Consider the following 24,827-nt stretch of genomic DNA (forward strand, 5'->3'; position numbering starts at 1 on the left):
CTTTTGCTTCAGTTGTGCGGGGTAAGGCTTGTGTTGCCAACAACGCCTTCCGCTCGCTGGCAAAGGGGCCTTAAACCCATAGATTTAGTTTAGGTAAGGGTTTAAGCGCAGCCTGCTCTCGGTCACTCGGCCGGCGCCATTCCCTGTGGAGAGCGGGACCCCCCACCCCCCCGAGCGCTCCCGGGCCGGCCCCGCCCGCGCCTGCGCAGCGCCGCCCGCGCCGCTCTCGCGAGAGCGCGCCGGTAAACAGCGCTCAAGATGGCGGCGGGCCGGGCGGCGGCGGCGGCGCGGTGAGCACGGGGCGGGCGGGACCGGCCGGGAGCCCACGGGTCCCTCAGGCTCTGGGGCGCGGGCGGGGCGGCGCTCGCTGCACCTCGTCTCCGGGGCGGCCTCGCCCGCCGCCGCGGCGTGGGGCGCTCCCCACCGGCTGTCACTTCACCTCCGCCCTGGCCGGGCCGGGAGCGGCGGCGCTGCCCCTCACGGTGCCTGGCCGCGCTCACTGCGGCTTTAGTGCGGCCGGACGGTACCGGGCCCGGGCTCGCTGTGGTACTGGCAGTGCTGCCAGGACGGGACGGTGCTGCTGCGCTGCAGCCGGGGATCCGTGCGGCGTGCCCAGCCCGCGGGATGGATGGATGGGGGGCCTGGCCTCGGCAGGGGCAGGTTGGCAACTGCGAGTCCCGTCCTACCCTCACGGTGTGGGTGTTAAACAGAACAAACCTCTGGGCGTGCTGCTCCTTGACTCTTGCTAGCCATCGTACTTCGTTATCGGGCTTACATACAACCTGTTATTAGCCACAAGGGTGTTTATTTTGCTCATTTGTGTGGTTGTTTTATTTTATTGCTATAGGGGTTATTAACCAATGAAGTGATAAGGCAGGCAGAGCTTAGCCAAGGCCAGAAGTCAGTGCACTGTAGCTATGTTGAGTTAGGATTGAGAGGAAAACTTTATAACTGCTCACAGGCAGTTCCCAGTCTGTCATCGTGTTGTCAGTCAAATAAAGATAGAGGTAATTTCTGTCTCTATTATAAAGAAATACTTGATAATGCTGAATAAAGTTAAATGAAAATGAAGTAACAGCTGTTGCATTCAGACTCGATTCATCTGTTGTGAGGTCAGCCCATCATTCCCCCAAATCCTGTGAATCCCCTAATAAGGCCCCTGTGTTCCAGTCCTGGTCACAGCTGCAATATACAGTTCTGTTTTGCTTCCCCAGGTGATGTGACAAACCAGACATAAATGTTTCTCTTTTATTGTCTTTTAATGGCCTTGTATCTCTCAGTTGCTGGTTGAGTGTTTGGAGTTCAGAAGAATACTAGTGTTGCAATTCTTCTTGAGTGTGTTATGCACTTTGGAACATAATGGGGAGAGGCTGTGCCTCCATGTGGAAACACTTTCAACACCATCCCTCAACTTCACATGCTGTTATCAGCTCTTATTTCCTCAGGTGCCCGTGTTTTCAGTAGCACACACACCCTTGCTCAAGCAAATTTTGAAAGACTTTTTTCATGTCGATTTTCAAGCATAGTCACTGCAGCTTTGCCTCTTCTGGTATCTTTTGTTCTTACCTGGCTTTGGCATAGACTTTGAATCTGATTTGCCTTGTGTAAAATGAAGTTCTGTGCATTATTTCTATTTGCCATGTTTTGGCAAATAGATTGGGAAATTTTTGATTTCTGATTGGGGAAAAAGCATGCTTCTTAAAGTGTCCATGGACACTTTTGTCACATTAGTATTTTATTTTGCACTTTTTCCCTGCCATGGGATTTGGATGTAATTTTTAGCTCTTTGCTCCACTTACATGAAGTGGTTGAGTTTGGTGGTCAATGTTGCCTGTTCTCTTGTGAGGTTAACACCCAAGTGTTTCACATGTGCTCTGCTCTGAACAAGGGAAAAACTTCAGTGTTGGTGAAAAATTGTAAGTGAAATATGAGGAACTTTTTTCCCTATTACTTCTAAAACAAACTACCAAAGATGCCTTTTTTCCCTGGTTTTCAGACTATACAGTAGCACAAAATATTAATGCATCTAATTATTTTCTGTATTGCCCTGCCTTACAGGTTGCCTTGCAATCAGCTTTGCTAATTCTTCTAGGGAGTTAACTTTGCCATCAGAAATGGAGTACAGGACTCAGCTGCCACATCCTGAGTGACTGAATCATTGAATGCAACATGGAGAAGAAGCGGAGAAAGAAATGAGCCTGTTCACCTGGCTTGACCTGAAAAGACCATGAAATCTCTACTTATTTTGGATCCAGCTTTCAGAATATCCAGTTGATCAGCACAGTGAAAGCAACGTTTGCTGAAACAGAAATGAACTAGTTTATAAAGAAGAAAATTGTGATTTGAATATATGGAATTTTTGGAATGAAACCATTTTCTTCTATGACCATGAAGTTTGCAAACATCTGGCTTGTTCTGTTTGTTATTTTGCTCTGTGGCAAAAAACACTTTGGTACCAGAGCAGGGAATTCCTCTCATGAGGCTCACGTGTGTCCTGGATGTTCTCGTCTTACTTTGAAAGTGGAGTTCACTTCGACAGTCGTGGAGCATGGTAAGAAACAGTTAAGCAGTAAAAAAAAAAATCCATGTCATGTTCATGTGTATGGTAGTGATTTGTGGTGTTTGTGCAATTGTAACACTCAGGGTTTCTGTAGAAGCACATCATCTGTTAAATTCTCTATATTTGAAAAGAGGAACGCTTTTCCAAAGGTTCTTTGTTTAGTGTTCCAATAAGAGGGGAGAGGGAAATCCAGAGGATTTTAAAAGTGCAAATGGAGTGGGAAGGCTCGGATGGGCAGGAGTGGTGTGTTTAGTAGCTTTTTGTTTTGACCTGGACAATAGTATGCTTGAGGCTCTTTAATAAAATGTAACCACACAGATGGGCCTTGAAGGGGAGAGAAAAGCAAGAAGTCTCTGTGGATTTGTTAAAGTTTGGAAGTGATACTTGCATGGAAGAATGGCAGATAATAATGAAGGGAGCAGGTGAAAGGCAGAGAGAGGCAGATGCTGCAGCTGGGATGGCAGAGGACAGCAGTAGGACACCTTGACCCTGCATCCTGTGCTGCCTCAGGAACCTGCAGTGGAGCTGTGCTGTGCCTGGGTGCCTGCAGGAGGGTGACAGAAGTGACATTCCTGTGCACAGCTGGCGTCAGCCTCAACACAGTCAGTGTGGTGGTGTGAGCTGGAGCTGAGCCTCTGACAAGTCACTGGTGCAGATCAGGGACTGGGCTGTTGAGTCCAGCTTTGTTTTCTGAGGTTGTCATAGTTGATGTCAGTAATTTGCACTAAAGCTCAGTACCATGTAGAGTCTTTAAACCATACCTATCAAGAAGCACACTGAATTGGCATATCAGTTTGTAACAATAAATCTGTTCCCTCACCCCTGCTCCTCTCATGTCATTTTGCCTTTCCCTGATATTTACAATTCCACCTTCCTTTCAAAGGCTTTTATCCTATTTCTTATGTTTCCAACACCCCGCCCCTTTACACAGTGCAGAAATAAATTGCAGACTTGTAAAAGCAGCAGAAAGGGCCTCAAATTGTGATTATTTGTTCTAAGTAAAGAAAAATTCAGACTTGCAGTGTCTGAATTCATGCATAAGCTGCTTAAACACCAGTTCTGATAAAGTTGTGCTCTTGTTCCAGAGTATATTGTGGCTTTTAATGGATACTTCACAGCTAAAGCTCGAAGTAAATTCATTTCAAGTGCATTAAAAAGTGGTGACATTGAGAACTGGAGGATTGTACCTCGCAACAACCCGGCCAGTGACTATCCGAGCGACTTTGAAGTTATTCAGATCAACGAGAAGCAGAAGGACGGAGTGCTCACACTGGAAGATCATCCGAACATCAAGCGTGTCACACCTCAGAGAAAGGTCTTTCGGTCACTCAAGTATTCAGAGTGTAAGTTATTTTCTCTGTGCCTGCATGGGATCTGCTTTGGAAAAGTGTTCTTAAGCTTATTTCAGACCATCAGCTTAGCATTACACAAATGGGGAGTGCCCTGCAGTTTTTCTTTAATTAACAGAAATCTATTCTTTTGGTTATAAAATTGCAAGGGTCTTGTCACATGTTTGCTGAAGCATGCTGTATTTCCATCTGCAACATAGAAACATTTCTTCTGCAGCAGTCACTTACCTGAGACCAGGGACCTCTGTATCCATAGTAGATAATCCAGCAGCTTTTACTGATTTTGATTAGAGAAATTAGATTCTCAATATTCTAAAACTTTTGTTGTAGCAATACAATCCCTCAAGTTGGCGTAAGAATCAATTCTATGATGGTTTTCCTTGTGCTGTTTTAAATTTTCTTCATCCTAATTGTACACAGCTGATCCAGTACTGCACTGCAATGAGACCAGGTGGACTCAGAAGTGGCAGTCATCACGGCCCTTGAGAAGAGCAAGTCTTTCTTTGGGCTCTGGCTTCTGGCACGCCACGGGCCGGCACTCGAGCAGGCGCCTGCTCAGAGCCATCCCTCGCCAGGTCGCTCAGACCTTGCAGGCAGATGTCCTCTGGCAGATGGGTTACACAGGTATGCTTTTGCTTCTTGCCTGAGAACAATAACCTTCTTGGAAAAACAAGTGAAGTGTAAGGAGAGGCTAATTGACTCGTGTGTTTTAACCTCTCACTGGCTGCCAGATTGCAAAGATTAAGAAATAATTTGGTTTGGAATGCATTGTATATTTATGGAGTGCTTGTTTGTTTGTGTGTATTTTACTTAGGGGAAGTTGGTCATGTTTATGATCTTTGACTGAATTTCTGAGTTGGAATATGACTTTATTTATTACCTATAGTTGACTTGAATTGTAAATTGCTTACTACATTAAACAAAAGTTCTCTTTTAACTTGATAAAATAGATTTGCTATGGAGCTGAATCAGAAAAAGCAATGTTTTCTCTTAATAGGTGCTGGTGTGAGAGTAGCAGTGTTTGACACTGGTCTGAGTGAGAAACATCCACATTTCAAAAATGTAAAGGAGAGAACAAACTGGACTAATGAGAGAACCTTGGATGATGGTGAGTTACTGTGCAGTTTTCCAGCTCTTCCTGACATTGGTGTGTTTTGTGCTTGCTGCTGTGCTGCTAACATCTGTTAAAACTGTGTATCTTGATATTTAAAGCTTAATTTTGCAGTGTGCCAGGCACTTTGTACTCATACCAAATTCACCAGGGCCTATTAAGGTTTCAAAAGGGTGGTGCATAAGTGTCCTTGGAGTCATATGTGACATTTCATCATAGCTGTTGAAAAATGTCAGGGCAAAAAGTTACTGTGCACCTGTGAATACATTGCCAGAGAAGGTGGCATTTAGAGCAAACCCAACAAAGGTGTTTTCTTTCCTACTCCTTTTCATGTTGCTGTTTCACAGTGGTACATATTTCCATACTGATGGGGGACAGCATTTTCCTTCCTTACTGTGTAGTCCTAAACTGATCAGAGTTTGGCACCTTCCTGTAAAGTTTTTCTATTCTATATAACTGAACCTCTTATTTTCTACGCTATGTTTGTGTTCCTTTTTTGTATGTTGACTTGCCCTGACCGTGTGCTTTCACAGATTAACTTCATACAGTTTGGGTCAGTGAGTCAGCTGGCCATTGAATCTCCCTAGAGTTCAAGGTAGATGCTTGTATTGCTCAGTCTTGTGTGCATCTCCATAGTTTTGTTTACACAGTAATTGCTTTACATTGCAGCACCTGCTTTTGGATAGCTCTTTGTGTAAGTTCTGTGCCCAGAGGGTTGCTGGACAGGCAGATTTGGAGTACAAAAATGTAATGTGGGCAGTCCAGTAAAGCAAAAGCTAAAGTATTTTTTTGAGGAGAGGAGAAGAAAGTGTTTTTTTGTCTCTTTGGTCATGCTTAACAAAATTTGGTTACTGCAGACTCAGGATAAAAGTCCTTTAAGAAGTCTGCATTAAAATGCATTGACTTTGAAATGAGCTGCATTTTCCAAAATACTGTTTTTGTCATGATTTCATTGGTAGCAACCAGGAGTGGATGGACTGGACAATTAATCACCCAAGTTTCATCAACTGGTTGTCTGGCTACAATGTGCTGCAAATTCTGTCCCCACTGGACCTGATAGCAAAATATGGTTCAGAAAGACTAGGACTGAACCCAGCACTTGTGGTTTGTTGTAAAGTCTGTTAAATTTATGTGATTTTTGCTATAGGTGATGTTCAGTGGTAAAAATTCTTTGCAATGGAATTCTTTGTGTTCTGATGTCTTATTTTGTTTCCTTCTCATGCTGATAGGTTTAGGCCATGGGACTTTTGTAGCAGGCGTGATAGCCAGCATGAGGGAATGCCAGGGATTTGCTCCAAATGCTGAACTGCACATTTTCAGAGTGTTCACCAATAATCAGGTAGCTATTTTACATGTGTTTCAATTCCTGCCTTTTCAGGTTAATGCTGTAATTATCCTTTCCTTTGGAAGTATTACATGCACTTATAAATGTAGACATTGATAAGTGGAAAGGATACAGGTTTCTATTTATAAAAGACTTGCTGCAAGATTTCTGTCAGTTTCCAAATCTGGTATGTTTTTCAGAAATAGCATATGGAAGTCTTACCTGTATAATGGAGCAGTCACTCAAGTGTAGTGAGTGCTAGAAATTTAAGACCATTGTCAGTTTTGTGCTTTACTTTAGACTTTACTCTCTGTCTAAAGTCTGCATTTTCATGAAATCAGATTTTTTTTAATAGTAACCTTTTCCCCTCTTTCTTATATAGGTCTCATATACATCTTGGTTTCTGGATGCTTTTAATTATGCAATTTTAAAGAAGATAGATGTACTGAATCTAAGTATTGGTGGGCCAGACTTCATGGATCATCCGTTTGTTGACAAAGTTAGTATGAGGAAATGAAGTGGGCATAATGTTTGTATCTCTCACACAAATGCTGGACTTGCAGAGTTACTTGTTTGTGTCTGGTCCTGCTGACAGATTCTGTGTTTCATTTGTGTGACAGAAATTTTGTACAGTGTACAGGCTTTTAGGAATATGTATAAGGAATGAGTTAAACAAACCCCAAGCACAATCCAGATGTTCACAGAGTTATGGAAAATGCCCTTTAACAAAATGCTTGATAATATGCTAGAAAATTACTCCCAAGCAGACAATTAAAAGAACCTTTAATATGAGACACTTAACTAAAATCCACTCTTGGGTTGTTTTTTTTTTAATCTCTGCATGGTTAATTTATTTCATGTTAAAAAATATCTATGATATTATTTCAGTGAATTTAAGAACAAATAAGTAAAAAGTGCAGGCAGTTGATTCAGCTATGTGCCAAGAGATTTGGTTCAGGTTAAGATGGAATTAGTTTTTTGTCTTTGTAAATGTCATAGTTCCCTGAATGTTTGGCCTGGCCTACAAAAGCATTAAGTGAATTCACTTTTCAACTAAAGGATATAGTTGTTCTTTGTAAAGGCCAGTTAAGGAGTTTGAAGTGTATAAATTATTCCTTGTTTTTTTTTTTTTTTTTTAAAAAAGCTGCATTGAAATTTAATTTGACAGTGACTTCAGTGTACTCCCCAGAGCACTACTGGAGGGGATTCATAATAACTACTTGACTTTGTCATCTACAGTGCTTTGTTACAGACAAGAGTTTTTCCTTTGGTGTAAGAAGATTCTGTCAGCAGTGTTACTGTCAGGGCTGGATTATTGCTAAAATCATCTTAGGAAAGTTCAGAGCTTAGTACTGGGTATACAGTGAGATGTATCTTATAAGGCTCAGAAAGAGATTATGTCTGTTAGAAAAGTCTCTTTTTTGGTGGCAGAGCCTTATTGTAAACACTGGTTTTTGTAGGTTTGGGAGCTGACTGCCAACAATGTCATCATGGTCTCTGCTATTGGCAACGACGGCCCTTTATATGGGTGAGTGTCAGCCACCGCTTCAAAGGGAGCTGGCTGTGGCGTTCTGTGGGTTTGGGAGTAGTTGTGCTTGGTCAGGAAGTTTTCTCTCCTTTTTTTCTCTCTAATCTTAGAAAGTGACTCAAGTTAAACTCTTTTCCCTGTCCTTATTACTTGCATTTTGTTAAGTACTTAACTAAATGCTTTACTTTGAAACAGTGGAAGGTCAGCAAAATAAGAATAGCAGTGCTTCCAACTGACACTTCTCTCTTAGTGTGAGCAGACAGCTTTGGGTACTGATCTTGGACTTAAGGAATATAGAAAGGATCAACCCAGAACAATTTGTGGTGTATGTCTAAAATAAATGCCTAAAAATAGATTTTGTTTTGTCTTCAAGGTATGTGGTTTGATAGTTACTGAGTTTGTAACTGCCTGATAAGTTGCTGTCGCCTGTGAAGTATGTGACAAAAATCTGATGGCAGCACTTCTGTTACCAGCATAAACTTATGACTCTATCTTGGTTTTTTGTGTATTGTTTTAATTTTTTTATATTCCTATCTCCCAACTTATTCTAGGACTCTGAATAATCCTGCTGACCAGATGGATGTGATTGGAGTAGGTGGCATTGACTTTGAGGATAATATAGCTCGCTTTTCATCTAGGGGAATGACCACTTGGGTAAGATATTTTCATGGTGGCTGCTCACATTTGCAGCCAAAATAAGGGCCTTGGAAGGGGAATCTTTTCTGAGTGGGCAATCCTGTGTAGATGTGTGTTGGAGAAAATATTTCTTCAGAGATCAGAGTAGTTAGAAATTGTAAGTCTTTAAGCAAGAAGCTTAATGTTCTTTTTAGAGTTTCTCATGTTAGTCCTGACTACTATTGACATTTTTGATGAATTTATAAAACATCCACTTCCTTTTGATTGATGGTGAAGACTTGTCTGTGTGGTTAAATCTGTGAACATGAAGGCCTGTTCTTGTCCTTTAGTTGAAAAATCCTGGGATTTCCAGGTGCTTCATGTGAAATGGCACTTACCTGCCTGTGGAGCTGAGGGGGTGCTTGCTGCACACATGGTTCAGATGTGCTTGTACAGCGATCTTGATCGAGGGGGCTGTCACAAGCTTCTGTTTGTGTAGCCAATAATCAGTGTGGTTCTCATTTGGTCAGTGGTTTTCTGCTTAGCAGAAATGCTGATGAGCCTAACCTTGAGAAGTTGGGAACATGTCCTGAACAGCTTGAGTCCTTCTTTGGCTTAGTTGCTATTCTGTGATGCTGAACCTCAGATAATTTGGTTGCTAATTTTACTTCAGAATGACCTACAGTTAGTTTAAATGCCCAAATGAAGCCATCAGTGTTCATTTTACATTAGGGCAATAATCCTTTTGTTTCGTTTCACAGGAGCTGCCTGGAGGTTATGGCAGAGTGAAGCCTGATATTGTTACTTATGGCTCTGGAGTGAGAGGGTCTGGTATGAAAGGTGGCTGCCGCTCCCTCTCTGGGACAAGCGTGGCATCTCCCGTGGTGGCAGGTGCTGTCACTCTCTTAGTGAGGTAAGTCTTATATAAGAATCTCTAGGAAGATACCCATCAGTAGGGTCATAAAATTCTCTATAAAAGAATCTATCAAATAAAACTACGTTGTGTTTACATGTAGGAAAACAAACTTGGAGAATAAAATCACTGTTGTTCTGCTTGAGACATTACCTTATCTGGCTACCTCTATGTTTCATGAAAAAAATTGAGAACTGTTTTGAATAATAGTTAGGTCTTTGAGAATATAGTTAGGGAGAGCAGTACTATCAGATAGTTTTGTCACATTTTTTAAGAATTTGGAATTGCTGCCCTTCTGTCAGCTGTTGTAAAAGAGCAGCTGCTCAAAGTAGGCACCTTTTAGTAGGTAATTTTCTATGTACTTGTAAATTTTATAGAATGCAGGGGTTTTTTATGGCCATTATCCTGTTGCGTAAGTCACCTGTTGCACAGTGAAGAATTTGAAAGTGACAACTGCAAGTTCATACCCTGTGTTTGTCATAGCTACTCCATAGGGATGAGACAAACCTTTATTTGAGAAACATGCAAAAAATTCAAAGTCACCATCATATTTCCCCCAAAAAATGGTGTGGTTTTGTTTGAACAACAGAGGTATTTTTTCCCCTCAGAAGACAGGTATTTTATTTAGCATATAAAGATATTGCCCTGGTTGTAATGACTGCTGGTCCTGGAGCACATTGTAAGGAGAAAAATTCATGTATTATTAGCTTTAAAGAGAAATATATCAGAAACTTGCCCCTCTTATACATTTGTATAATGAGAAGTCAAGCAATAATAGAACAAATATGAACAGAGAATGTTACAGCAAACTGATTTTGTGGTTATTTATTTCTGTTTCAGCACAGTTCAGAAGCGTGAAATGGTGAATCCAGCAAGTATGAAGCAGGCCCTTATTGCATCAGCACGGAGACTTCCTGGAGTCAACATGTTTGAACAAGGACATGGCAAATTGGATCTTCTAAGAGCTTATCAGATCCTCAACAGCTATAAACCACAGGCCAGGTTAATTTTAATCCTTAATTAATCAGTGGTACAATAGAATTTGCTCTTTTGTTTAAGAGAGCAGGTGGTGCATGTGTAGCTCAGTTGAGCAATCTGTGCTTGTGCAACAGCGAGGACTTGCACAGATCTTGCATAATCTCAAGTATGGATTTTGACCAGAGAATGCATGAAAAGTCATGCAGCAGTGTAGGGAAAGATCCTTTTCTCTTACAGCCTTAGACGTTATGGTAATGTAAGGACACAGTGGAAAAGTACTTAAATTTTAACTTCTGAGAATAAGGACCTTCTCCCTGAACTGTTTCCTTTTTTATGTATGAAAATCTTTCCACAAAACTTAAAATAAAAAATAGGAAGGGAAGAAGATTTTGGGGCATATTTAAGTGAGATGAGAGCTTGGTAAACTATGAGTGGCATGGTTTATCTGAAACTTTTTCGTAGTTATGTGTAGTGGCATGTATTGTTCTTCTGTTTATTGTTAATTTTTTCCTTTTTAAATTTTCCCTCCTCTATCCTGCTGTAGTTTGAGTCCAAGCTATATTGATTTGACTGAATGCCCCTACATGTGGCCCTATTGTTCTCAGCCCATATATTATGGAGGGATGCCAACTATTGTTAATGTTACTATCCTTAATGGCATGGGAGTCACTGGGAGAGTTGTAGACAAGGTAAGTATTAACATTGTTCCAAATTCTGACTGGTAGTGTTGCTAAAACCTTCCCAGAAAATAACTATTTTAGCTATGAGCTTCTCATAACAAACCTCACTGCTGGGAGCAAGAGATGCAAAATATTTGATTAAAGGGTGCACCCTCATTGGAGGATTTGTCAACATGAGCTGTCTACAAGTTTTCAAGCAATGCGTTGGTTTCAGGGCGTGTAACATTTTATCTTTGCAAAACAGTTTGAATGAAGATGTACTTAAAGATTTCTTTGTATTCTCTTATAGCATTTAAAATCTTCTGGACAGACCTTCTTAATTTTTTTTTCATCTTGGAACATTATTGATCTCAGTGAAGAATGCTGACACTAAATTAAGTCTTTTCCATGGGTCAGGGCTATATGAATGTATCAGTTTAATCCGGCTCTGCTGCCAAACCTGTTCTTTCACACCCGTGATATTGAGCGTGTTGGCTGGCTAGGGAGGTTTAAATTAAGTGTAAATGTAGAATAGATTTGAGAATTGTTAAAAAAGTTAAAAAAGACACTTGTCCTGTAACTCCAGCCAATGCAAATGAGCCTAATTTTAACATTTTAGTGTGACTCCTGAGGTTTGTTTTAGACTCAAGTTTACATTAAAGGGCACTGGAGGTCATTAGCTTATGGTAATACACACAGCTGATGCAATTGGCCTGTGTCTGTTCCGCTGCTAGCTGGCCTTGTAATCCAAGGGAAATTTTGTTCTCTCACCAATAAATGTTTGCACATGATCTCAGAATGTTACAGCAGGTTTGCTTGGGCACCTTCTCACAGTCCTGCCTCTGAAAAGCCTCTGCTCTGGGTCATTGATGCTGTCAAAATTGGGCTGATTCACTGACACAACACCAAACTTTTGGGCTTGGAGGGCATTTTATATTTGATATAATCTTCAGAAGAGCTAATATTTTTACTTCATGCAGAAGAAAAGGGTTATGTGTGCAAAAAGTAGTGATTGCAAATACTGTGTTACCAGTGTTCTGTATTCTCATTTCACAGCCAGACTGGCAGCCCTATCTGCCCCAAAATGGGGATAACATCGAAGTGGCTTTCTCCTATTCCCCTGTCTTGTGGCCTTGGTCTGGATACTTGGCAATTTCCATCTCTGTAGCCAAGAAAGCAGCATCTTGGGAAGGCATTGCTCAGGGTCATGTTATGATCACAGTATCATCCCCTGCAGAAAATGAAGTAAGTTCTGTACGTTTTGGATTTTCTGGGTGAAGAGTTATCTAAACTCCTTTCTGATACACAAATACCGTGGTTTTAAGGTCTTGCTCTAGCCCTGTCATTTGAAGCGTAAGTTAAATTTGGGTCAGGAAATTAAAGAGTACAAATAATGTTCTTTATAATTGAGAGCAAATTGCATATAATTTAGAATTGGGAAACTTCTCTTTGGGACCAACATCATAATTTCATTTGTTTATTGTGGATTTTAAGTAATGTATTTTGAAAAAGCATGCCTGAACCATGCTTAATTGTTCCTGAGAAGCTTTAAAGATTTTGAACAATTGAACCAGATCACAGTTGTAACATATGTTAAGTTTGGAGCATAACTGCAAACTGTTGAGTGCAGAAAAAAATGCTTCAGCAGTTTAGGGCAAAATAATCTCTTTGTCCCTGGAGCTGGTACCGGTGACAAAAAGTCGATTTGGTACCTCCAGTTTTTTGGTCTTTTACAATCCATGGTGAACTGATTGCTGTGGGGAGAAAGGATTTCACTGCAATTTGTTCTGTCCTTCAGTCTAAGAATGGTGCAGAGCAGACCTCAACAGTGAAGCTTCCAATAAAAGTGAAGATCATTCCTACTCCACCTCGTAGCAAACGAGTCCTCTGGGATCAGTACCATAACCTCCGTTATCCACCAGGATACTTCCCCAGGGATAATTTGAGGATGAAGAATGATCCATTAGATTGGTATTTATCTCAGGTTCTATTAAATCAGTATTTCTTGATTGTGTGTTAATGATATGGGATATCTCTACTGAATGCTGTGGCTCTGGCCTTTTTCAGAGGGGCATGGGATTATCTTTTGTAAGAACTCCATGTAAAGCACTTGGACTCTATGCTTTTGGTGCAGGATTGTTTTTTCAGCTCTGTGGTTTTATTCATGTGAAATGAAAAGCTTTTAAAATGCTGATTTAAGTTACTGAGATTTTTGTTTGGCTTTTCTATTCTGACCTAATTTCTCACAGGAAGTTAAAGGGGACACTTTATAAACTGCTTCAGCATTCACTTACCAAACAAACTTGACAATTCAAAAGACAAGAAGAGACCCCTTGTCTCTTAAGGGAGACTGTCTTCAAAGCAGGGAAAGACTTTGCTTCCCTGCTCCATCTATGAAAGGTCAGCATCCATAGAAAAAGTCATGCAACAGTATCTCAGAGAGGATTAATTGGGTCAGTGACCAGGACAGAAGCTTTTGGAAAGCTTCTGGGGGTAGGCAGAGGTGGCAGGTGGACAGGATTTCAGAAAATCAAAAAGGTGGAAATCAGATTTCTACATGCCAGATCTAAATGTCTTCAACACTTTTCTTTTTCTAAGGAATGGTGACCATATCCATACAAACTTCAGGGACATGTATCAGCACCTCAGGAGCATGGGGTACTTTGTTGAGGTTCTTGGTTCCCCATTTACATGTTTTGATGCAAGTCAGTATGGTAAGCATGAGTTAATTGCCTTGTTCTCCATACTGTTAACTTTTTCTGAAATGACCTTTTTTTGGAAGACCAAAAATGTGTTGAGGGTACAAATAAAAATTCTAGTGGTAATAGAAAAATGTTTTGGCATTGGGAGTATTTATTATTTATGTGCTGATATTTAGTTGTGTGGAGTATTGCTGGGGAAGCTTGCTTGGGAGTTTAGTAGAATTAATGCAGTTCTCTGTCCTTACCATGAAAAAAGAGAGGGAAAGCCAGCCTCTGATTGGGTTAAAAGCTCCTCAGTATTCAGTCCCACAAAGGCAGAACTGTATTTGCCAAAAAAGTTTGGCACAGTCAAAATGAAGCATGACCTGTTTAACAGAATAAAATCAAAGGTGTCCATCCTGGTTCTTTTTTTATGTTCAGTGATCTTTGATTAGATAAAAGAGTGGATAAAGTGTTCATCCAGCCATATGTGATAGCTAAACAGTATCTGGTTTGTTCATCAGGAAGGAAATGGGGTAGCTTGGCCAGGCAGGGGACAGAGCAAGCTGTCTGTGCTCTTTTCTGCTTCCATATGCCCCTTGTTTAACCATGGCATGCTCCAAAACCCCTCTTCTGTTTTGGGCTGGGCTGTTTTTCAGTGCACTGTAAGGTGAGGGTGCATTCTCCTGAGTTTGCCAGTTCTGGAGCTGTTGCCAGTAGCAATCTTTTGTTTATCTTGATTCTTAAGTAAATATCTCACCACTGCTTTTGTAGTTCAGTGGAAGTACACATGGATATATAAATGTTAGCCCTTTAAAAAGTAACAAAATAGTGTTTTTTCTGAGAGCACTAGTTTTATAATTGATAGAGAGCTTAGGGGACTTCTCTCTCCCCTGATTCACCGTTGTGTTGTTCCTCATTTGATTGTAGTTTGTTGGGCTTTCATATTTCCTGAAGAAGAAGTGAGGGGAATAAAACTCAATGATCCGTGGTCCATGTGCCACTTGTCCCTAGCTGGTATTGTTTTCACACTTGGTGAGGGTACACTCTGTCCCATTTCTACAGGATCTTTATCAGAAGGCTTTCCAAATGCAGACTGCCTGGACTTGTGGAATTGGCTTGGTTGCAAGGAACCGTGAGACATGGGGCTCACAGTGGTGTATCACATTGCTCAGGGTATCATCCTGTCAAGATTTGTGTTGTCTCTGAGGATGGAAATTTCACCACCTTTCTGGGCGATCAGAAAGTGAAGAAGCAAATTGGCTGATATTTAGAAGCAGTCTAAAAGCATCAGCATGTTTTTAGGGAATCAAAGTGTATTTTTCTAGTTGTGTTTTTTTCAGTAATACAGGGAAGGTTGTGCTTCCTTGTTAGCAGGAGTGAGAGAGGGTTGTGTGAAAGTGGCAGTGGCACTTTAGTCAAGCCTACCAGAATGCAGCTGTAGTTTTCAAGGGGTGAATCAAACCACATTTCAGAGCAATTGCTGCCTACCTGGCTGCCAGTCTGCAGTAGTGAGGGGAGTGCTGTTAGAGCTGGAGCAGTGAAAAACCTCTTGGCCAGGCTGCATCTGCATTAGCACTCCAGTTTGGATCAGTGGTGAATCCCCTCATTGTCCAGCTGTGCCGCAGTTTGGCTCAGTTTATGGAGCGTTTGGGTGACACCAAACTGCAGAACACACACCTGACACATGGGGGCATTCAGTTCTTGAGACCACACAAGCAGGACTCATAAGGAACACCCTAAAAACTTCCTGTGCTGCCAAACTAATTTTGGGATATGTTTGTCTTGTATTTACCATCCTTAAATATGACTTTATTAGGTGAACTGCCAGAGCGGGGCACATGGACCAGATAATGTGAAAATGTGCACTTGTGTTGGCTTCTGTGTGGGTTGTGTGAACAGTGGTAACATCACAATGACCAGCCTGGAGAACTCCTGTTTCTGCTTTTACACACAGGGACTCTGCTGATGGTGGACAGTGAGGAAGAGTATTTCCCTGAAGAGATCACCAAGTTGAGGAGGGATGTTGATAATGGACTTTCACTGGTAGTCTTTAGTGACTGGTACAACACATCTGTGATGAGAAAAGTCAAGTTTTATGATGAAAACACAAGGTACTGACTTATTTCCAAGTGCTTTGGCAAATAAAATGCTGTAGAATTGTACATATTACCCAAAAAATCCCAAATGTGATGCACAGTACTTCAGCATTTGGATGTTACCTGTAAGAAAGTGCTACCTTAAGTAGCAGAACTGACCTTAGGCTGCAGCTTAAGGAGCATAGCTGCCCATTTTATCGTGATTGTGGAGGCCTCTTTGGCATTATATTCTACTTTTAATGCCAAGAAAAACATTTACAATGAAGAGAAATAAGAAATTAGAGACGAGACCAACAAATGAAAACAAGCATGTTTTTACTTTAGGGGAGCAGAATAGAAAAAAAGAGTGCATTGTAAGATTATCACCAGGTCATGTACCTGTTACTGAAATTACTGCATGGCTATATTGCATATAAAGAAAAAATATCTCACATTTTTCTTCTTTATAAATATGAGAAACAAGGTATATGACTGTCATTTTTACTTCAGCTTAGCCAAACAGAGAGCATAAGACTGAATTTCTTTCTAGTAAATTGAAGTTTTTCATGCAGCTGAAATGTACTGCGAACTTTTGCATCAGTATTTTTTAACTTTAACTCAAAAGCAGTGTTTTTAGAGACAGCTGCTCAGATGCCCATGGAGTTAAAGAAGGCTTTAAGATGTATTTCATTATTTAAATGCCTTTGGAAAAGTCTGTATGCAGGAGGACATGTGACTTTCTGTTGTCCAAACTCTAGGAGTATATTCTGTATACTAATAAACAGTATTACACTGCATTTTTTACAGGCAGTGGTGGATGCCTGATACTGGAGGTGCTAATATACCAGCTCTCAATGATCTGCTTTCTGTCTGGAATATGGCCTTTAGTGATGGGCTGTATGAAGGAGATTTTACCTTGGCAAGTCATGAAAGTGAGTACTGGAGTCCATTGCCTACACAGGCTACCCTGGGGTGTTTGGGAAATGGTTTTCTGCAAGTTTGAGCTTGAGCAAGAGTCAAAGGAACTGCTCAGATTCAGTGAAAAGAGTCTCGTAAATGATTTCTTAAATTATTTCTTCCTTTGTAGACTTTTTCATGGTATTTGATTTAGCTTTTCAGTTAAAAAAAACTCCTAAATTGAAAGATTTGGAAAGTGTGTAAAGGTGAGCCTGTGGAAGCTGTGCTTAGCAATGCTTTCTCTGCAAATACACACATTGGTCAAAATGTGCAAATTCAGTGCAGTATTCCTGGGACTGTTTTCTGCTGGGCTTGTTGGTAGGGAAGGGAGGGAAATGTCATTTTTGGTCTGACGGCAGTTTGGTGGTGTCTTGCAGTGAATTACGCGTCAGGGTGCAGTATTGCCAAGTTCCCAGAAGATGGCGTCGTCATTGCACAGACTTTCAAGGATCAAGGTATGACCTTCCTGGTCCTTTTTCCCGTGTTTTCAGGAGAACTTTGGGGTCGCTGCACAAGCAAAGTTGCAAAGTCTGAAAGTCTAAAAACAATAAATGCAAAACCACATTGACAGGGTAGGTATTTTTACATTTTCTCACTTTGCCTAGAGCATGTAGCTGATGCCTAACAGGCAGCTGCAGTGTGACTCTGTATACAATTATTAAATAATGCAATATCCAAGTGTTATAGGCAGCCCTGTATTGTGGTTGCTGTGTGGAAACATGATCACACATGTATACATGTGTCTCTGGAAGGGGAGGAGTTGTGTTGCAATTGTGTTACTGGTTCACATTTCTTGTAAGTTTCAAATGCTACTGAAATATATCCCCTTGCCATATTTCATTGCTATATTTAGCATGAGTGTTGTGGTAGCTGTGGACATAAATAAGGAAAATTTTAGTAGACAAAATGTCACCAGTGAAACCCTCATAAGGGAAAATTTTATGCATACAGGATGCCTGTGGTCTCAGACTTGAGTGCTCTGTTCTCTATGCATTTCCATTCTCTTTTATCATAATATCTTTTCATTTGGGAGAGGGTAGTTCACAACTGTAATGGCAGCAGGCAGTTTAAAAAATAAATCTGGTGTTTGATGAGCTTTTAGGGAGTGCTGTGCAGGAGCTCTGTGAGCAGAGCTCTTAGGGTGTTGCAGGTCAGGTTTGTGCAGGTGGGTGAAGAATGTTGGAGTGTGAGAGCAGAAGCACATGCAGTGCTTCTGATACAAGTCAGCAACTGCCAGAGATCAGTGAGTTCATTGTATTTTTGACTTAGCAGAGGTAATTACCTCGTGGAGAAATTCTCTGGAACAGTAGAGCTCATCTGTGTGAGCCTTTTGGAGGAGAGACAATATCTCTGTATGCCAATGACTTCTGTATTTCCTTATGTGTGAGAGAGGAAGACAGAGTGTCAATTTGACAAGCAGCCTGCTAGACCTGCCTTTTCTGTTGAATCCTTTTCATTGCAATTCCTGAGGCAGAAGAGCTCTCTGGTTTGCTTCTGCTGTCTAAACAGTGTCTCAAGTAAAGGGGATAAATTTCAATACAAAGATGAAATTTGTCTTTATTTTTTCTAATGGATATAATTTTAGGAAGGAAAGGTAGGAAAACTTTAACCTAAAACCAGCTTTCTGTAGAATTCTGCAGAAGGATGGAAACAACATAAAGAGCTGAACGTTTTGATTTTAAACCTTTTGCTAAAGATACTAGAGTTTTTTATTCAAGGTTGTTGAAGATTAAAAAGACCACACAACCTGGATTTTCTTTCTTTGGTGGAGAAGAAAAAAATTTATTATCTGTAGGGAACTTTACAATCAGGGTCTTGGAGCAGTTTCATTTTTATTATAACATCATGGGGATTTTGAAAACTTCTTGCAAAAATGTGTGACATGGTACTGGGCATTATTGCATGTGTCAGCTGTAAGTGTAGGCTGTGTTGTTTCATGGGTAGATTGATATTGATGCTCTACAGGCTCTGAAATTTATTTGTGCTTTGCTTTAGGTCTTGAAGTTTTAAAGCAGGAGACTGCTGTAATTGAACACGTCCCTATTCTGGGGCTTTACCAAGTTCCCTCGGAAGGCGGTGGCAGAATTGTTCTGTACGGCGACTCCAACTGCCTGGACGACAGCCACCGGCAGAAGGGTGGGTGAGCCCTGCCTGGGCACTGGCCTGCACTCACAGCTCTCCTCTGGGCCTTTCACAGCCCCCAACAGCAGCAGATGGGTTTTAGGGACTCTAAATATTCCTTACAGGGGCTTAATCTCAGTTCTGCAGAGCTCTGCTGAAATGCTGTGAGGTGCATTGACAGCAAAGGAGCACCCCACATTAAGTAGCCCTGTGATGAATTGAGCTGTTACCACACACACTTATTCCATAAGCTTTGGGGGCTGATTTTTGGGGTGGGCTGTTTTGAAAGGAGGGTTTGGTTTGTGTTTTTTTTAGATTTTTTGGGGTGTTTTTGTTTGCAGAAGGCACTAACAGTTACGCATTCTTCATCTGAAGTTGTGAAGAGGCCATTAGGAGATCCTTCCACTTTTTCCCTAGTTACATCTTCAGAATGTTTATATAGAACAGTGGGTTTTATCTTTTGAGTTTGCACCTCAGCCTGCCTTGTTCCCTTTGCAATGTTTTCTGTGAGGATTTATGGTAATGCTCAGTGTTTCAGTTGTGCATTATTACTTTCAGGTTATTCTATTTTGACACCAGCTGGTGTAAACATGTCAGAAAGTAGGAACTTCCACTTGTTGTCAAGGCATTTGTTTGCTGCTCTAGGTAGCAGTTGTGTGAGTTATGTGTGTGTTTTCTGTTGCTCCCAGAGAAGCCATGCTCTCTGCCTAACACTATGGCTGATTCTTATAAAATATTTTTTCTAGCAGTTTGCAAATTTTTAAGAGGTTACTTAGGTTTCTCATGACATGCAAAGCACAAGCTGGAAGATCTGTGGTTTGAGGGGAGGAAGATAATCCAACATGTGAAGTCTTTTTCTGCATTTCCACTGAACAGAACTGAATTTTCCTTTTGTGATGAAAAGTACATCTGTAATTTTTTAAGCTTTTGTCACTGATATTTTAAAATACTACATGGTGCAATCCATCCCTTGCCTAATTTATTTAAGTTTAAAGGAACTTACTGCCTAAGGGAGCTCTCCATTTGTAGCTCATTTCTTTCTCTACTATACATTTTGGGGTTTTTTAAGAGTTCTGTGATTTTTTCTTATCTGCCTTTGGGTTGCTTCCTGTGAGTTGCCCTAACACCTGCACATTGGTGCTTTAGTGCTTGCTGCAGGTTATTGAAAGCACATAACAAAAGAGAAGATACATAGCTTTAAATTAAGTAATAGAAAATAATACTCTGTGACCTCCCTCATACTTTTAAATTCAGTGTGACATCTGAAACAAGAAAGAGTGGAATGCTCTAAAGAAATCCTTTAAAATTAGCTTTTAAATTGTGAACCAGGAGCTATGTCTCCTGCAGAGACATCGGTGGCTTTAACTGAGGAAAATTCCTAACATTTGTGAATATAAATCCGTAAAATCTGTTTGACCTCTTTGAAAAATCAAAGGTGAGGGTTTAAGGGACACTGGGATTATGAAGATTAACTCCCATTCCCAGCCAACTGTTCCTAGGGGGGCAGAAGTTCTGAGAAAAATACTTTGCTATGTGGTGGAAATAGGTGATAAGGCATTGTCCTGCTCCTGCAAAGGGAAGCTTTAGAGTTGTGATGTGAACTAGCTGGAGTGCTTGTTCCTTAGGGGTAGCTCTGGATTAAGGTAGTAATAATTCAGGAGAGAATCAAAGCGAGGGATCATGAGCTTTTGAAGTGCAAAATAAACCATGATCATGTGTATTGTGGTGTTGATTGCCTGCCTGGTCCGTACCTCAGCTGCTCTAGGTTATGCTTGTACCTTTAGCTGGGATGTAGCCAGAATGTTTCTCCTTTGTTTGTTTGTTTATTTTTTAAGTTTGAGAAAGCAAGTTAGTCATATCCTTGCACTGTAAACACTACCTTGTTCTTCCTTTGCAAGGTATTTATTTTGTCCTTTCAAAAAAACCAGTTGGTTCTCCATTTCCCTGTTAAAAATTATACCAGAAACTCAGAACTTTCTTTGCTTCCACTGAAGAACCTCATGATTTTTGTCAAAACTTGGATGCCTTGTGCAACCTGGAATTCCTGTATTCAAAACCTATTTTTTTGTGTTCTGCTCCCCAAAAGAACCTGGTTTGGTACACAAGGAACAATATTTTAAGACTGAACAGTTTAATGCTGTGTTTGTGTGTTTCAGGGGAATGTGGGGTGTGTGTTAAAAGTTGCATCTTTCTGAAAGTGAGCCTAGAACGTCAGGAGAAAAGCAAGAGCCAGCAAAATGGATTGTAATTCTAAATGTCATTAAAGCCTTCTTAGCAGAAAGATAAGCCATTTGAAATGTGGCATAATGCATATCTTGTTTTGGGGCTTGGGGCTTTGAAATCCACAGATTGCTTCTGGCTGCTGGACTCCCTGCTGCAGTACACGTCGTACGGGGTGATGCCGCCGAGCCTCAGCCACTCGGAGCACCGGCAGCGGCCGCCCTCGGGAGCCGGCTCCTCCCTCCCCGAGCGCATGGAAGGTGAGAGAGCCTCAATGGCCACGCACAGCCCGAGGCTGAGCCACTCACAGGGCAGGAAGGCTGGGGCAGATCCCTTGAATTAAGTGCCAGCATGGTTGGTTTGCTGTGAGCTCTGCAGCTTTGTGCTGTTTTATTGGAAGAAAGCACATATTGCAGGGTTTTGTTGGGATAATATAGTTGTGATTAGACTGAAGAAAATGTTCTTTTCATAGAGCAGGAATGTTCAGATGCCTGGTTCTGTAGGGGAGGCATTCTATTTACTAGCTACCGAGCATTATAAAGCATTCAGTCTTATCTCACATGTTGCCAGAAAAACTTGGATTAACTGCTGTGGGTAGGTGCAGACTCTTACTGTGAGGTACCCTTAGATTAATTCTGATATTTAGCTGTGAGTCCTTATTACTGTAAACATCTCCTGGGTTTACAGCAGCACTGTTTGGCTCAGGGTCAGTGTTGGTAACTTCTATCTTGCCTGTCTGTGGGTAAGTCAGTCTCTCTCTGCTGTGAGTTGCAGGTAACCATTTGCATCGATACTCAAAGGTGCTCGAGGCTCATTTGGGAGACCCTAAACCCCGGTCCCTTCCTGCTTGTCCTCACCTGTCCTGGGCCAAACCACAGCCTTTGAATGAAACTGCCCCCAGGTTAGTATATGTCTTTCTTATACAAGAAGTCTCACTTTTGAGTTCAGCTGAAAAATAATTTGTCCTATCTACTTTTGAAAGGGACAGCTGTAATGCCTTTTCCTAGAAAAATACCAGATTGCAAAGAGGAAATAATGATTAATTCCTCTTCAGTGAATAACTCTGACTCACCTAATAGCTACACTATGAAACTCAGGGATTTTAAAAATAACTTCAAAAGTCACTGTTGTGATTGAGCAATTCCAACTTCGAGTGAACAGTCTTGATGAAACCCATCGTCATTGTGTGCCTTGGAAAGAGTTTTCTGGAGCATCTTCTTGGACAGCTCTCCTGGTGCTGCCTTCTCTTGTGCCATTTGTCAGTCCCTTGAAGGGAAGTGCTCAGCACACAGTCCTTGTTTGTCTGCTGGTGGTTACTTTTGGAAGTCTCTGTGCAAGAAAGAGAGTTGTTTGTAAATAGTTGCTACTCTAGGTTGTGTCCATTTGATGTTTGAATTTAAATTTGGAGGCCTGCAAACTGCAGAACCTAAAGAATGGACCGGGTCATCATTTGGGTCCAGACTAGTGAGTTATACATAGGTTGTCACTTTCTCTATATGTTCCTACAAGATTCCTTGCATTAATGAGGTAAATGGGCAGACACCTCTGTCTTTTAATTTCTTCTAGCAACCTTTGGAAACATCAAAAATTACTGTCAATTGACCTTGATAAAGTGGCACTGCCCAGTTTTCGACAGAACCGACCCCAAGTGAGACCACTGTCCCCTGGAGAGAGTGGAGCCTGGGACATTCCTGGAGGTAAATATTGAAAGGTTTGAAAATTGCTGTTTTGGTTTTGCTTTTTGCATAAGCTTCGAAAAAATCCAAAACAGTGCAGCCATATGAGAGGCCACTGTTTATTTTCAGCTATGAAAACCATGCATATAATAGTATGGCTGTGTTATTAAAAGCTGTCTGGTGAAGATTCTTTTTGTATGTGAATAGTTTGTTCAGTAGAAAGTGTGCATGACATACTGGGAGGAAGATCTTGGTGGGTGCATTTTGATAGTTGAGGTTTGTTTGGATGCTGTTCAGTCAGATGGGTCAGCAGCAGCCCCTGTCCTTGGGAGCAGTGGGACCATATCCAATGCTAATTAAAATTCCTTCAGTGAGTGCACAAAAGCAGAATCCAGAAGAGTTTGTCAGAATGGTGCCTTGGGCAAACTGTTACCCTAAGAAATTATGTCTAGCACTCAGAACAGCTTTCAGGTGGGCAGCTCTCCTTCACAAGATTGGCATTGCAGGCTGAGCTGGAAGCAGTTGGAAAGCCTCATATGTGCTCTTTTCCCAGTCTGAGCTGCTAGACCAGAGACACCTGTAGAAATGAAGGGTTTGTTTCTACAGCTCATCCTCACTGTATGCACAGTCTCTGGAGTAAGCAAGCAAGCATGAAATCACTTTCCTCGTTCCATCAGGATTTGAATTACAGCAATTACTTAGTAGTAAGATTATGGTCAAGTGTCTCCATCTCTCCTCTAATGCAAAACAGAAGACTGTTGTTAAAGGGGAAATCTGGGCTATGCTTTCATGTGCCCAAATAGGTCAAGGTGGAAATGCTGGTGCTTTCCTGTAATGTTAGCATCCCATCTGATTTTCACTAATCAGTCTGCAGCTGTTAATCTTCCTGTCTGAAGTGTAATCTGATTAATGGCTGCCTGGGCTTTGAACAAGAGTTAGGGGCAGATCCTTCTGCTAGATGGCATTAGCACCACAAAGCCATCGTGGCTCACGTGGTGACTGCTGCCTTCCAAACCACTTTGCCTCTCTAGGTATAATGCCGGGCCGGTACAACCAGGACGTGGGACAGACCATTCCTGTCTTTGCCTTTCTCGGTGCCATGGTGGTCCTGGCCTTCTTTGTGGTGCAGATCAACAAAGCCAAGAGCAGGCCAAAGAGACGGAAACCGCGCGTGAAGCGGCCGCAACTGATGCAGCAGGTTCATCCACCAAAGACACCTTCAGTGTGAAAGCTCTGCCTTGCCAAAGATGACCTCCTGTGGCTGCTTGCTTTCCAGGGCCATGGATTGCTCCCAGTGGAGGTGCAGTGAGCGTGCACCTGACATCATCTCATAGTCTTTGGTTTGTGGAGAGAAAAAAAGAACCTCAGCTGATCATGTGTACATAAAACTGCAGCTTTAAGCAGCTGAAGCCACCAAAGACTTGAATACTGTCGAAATGGCTGCTTAGTCACTACATATCCCAAGAGGGGGAAAATGGACCTTTTTTTTAAGCTGACCAAACTAAAATTTATTTGTTTAGAGGCTATTTTCTATATTTATTGTTGGGGAGGGCGGGGGAAAAGTCACTTTAAGGACCTCTGCTAAGGAAAAACAAGTGCATTTTTTTGGATGGAATGCAATTTTCTAGAATGGTTCTATGCTGAAGAGTATAATGTGCACCATTAAAGGAAGAAGGGACTGAGAGAGACCAGTACAAATCAGTGAGGCATACTCCTGCAGTTTATTTTTATAAAGCCAACTACCATGATGTTTTGTAATTTTTGGTCACGATTTCACCGTTGTTGGTGAAGCAGATTTTTCAATAAATATGTTATCTATATGAAGCAAAGACAGCATGCTAAGTGGCTCTTCTTTCCACTTGCAAAGAGAGCAAATTTCTGGGTAGAGAAGATTTTCATGTCACCTCTCTTCCCACTATATCTTTGTCCTTACCAGTGGTATCCCAAGTTGCAGACTTTCCTTTGGAGCACTAACTGGGCAGTCATACAAACAGTGCTTGCTCTGAGTGAGCACAGAGTTCTGGAAACCTTCAAAACTCTGCAGCACATAAGGAGAG

General features: G+C 41.4%; 1 protein-coding gene across 1 annotated transcript; it reads left to right on the forward strand.

Moving 5' to 3' along the window:
- The first annotated feature begins 247 nt into the window (after positions 1–247).
- MBTPS1 (membrane bound transcription factor peptidase, site 1) lies at positions 248–24,599 on the forward strand. Its single transcript, XM_030955774.1, has 23 exons — positions 248–290; positions 2,059–2,551; positions 3,646–3,903; positions 4,330–4,533; positions 4,907–5,017; positions 6,250–6,359; positions 6,727–6,843; positions 7,805–7,872; positions 8,424–8,526; positions 9,249–9,400; positions 10,241–10,402; positions 10,923–11,067; positions 12,094–12,282; positions 12,836–13,008; positions 13,636–13,751; positions 15,676–15,832; positions 16,604–16,728; positions 17,131–17,208; positions 18,749–18,889; positions 21,223–21,354; positions 21,869–21,995; positions 22,661–22,791; positions 23,802–24,599. The coding sequence occupies exons 2-23, from the start codon at positions 2,365–2,367 to the stop codon at positions 23,996–23,998; spliced, it is 3,183 nt and encodes a 1,060-aa protein (XP_030811634.1). The 5' UTR covers positions 248–290; positions 2,059–2,364; the 3' UTR covers positions 23,999–24,599.
- Positions 24,600–24,827: the final 228 nt, after the last annotated feature.

This window comes from Camarhynchus parvulus, chromosome 11 (genome assembly GCF_901933205.1).
Source record: "Camarhynchus parvulus chromosome 11, STF_HiC, whole genome shotgun sequence".
NCBI classification, from domain to species: Eukaryota; Metazoa; Chordata; class Aves; order Passeriformes; family Thraupidae; genus Camarhynchus; species Camarhynchus parvulus.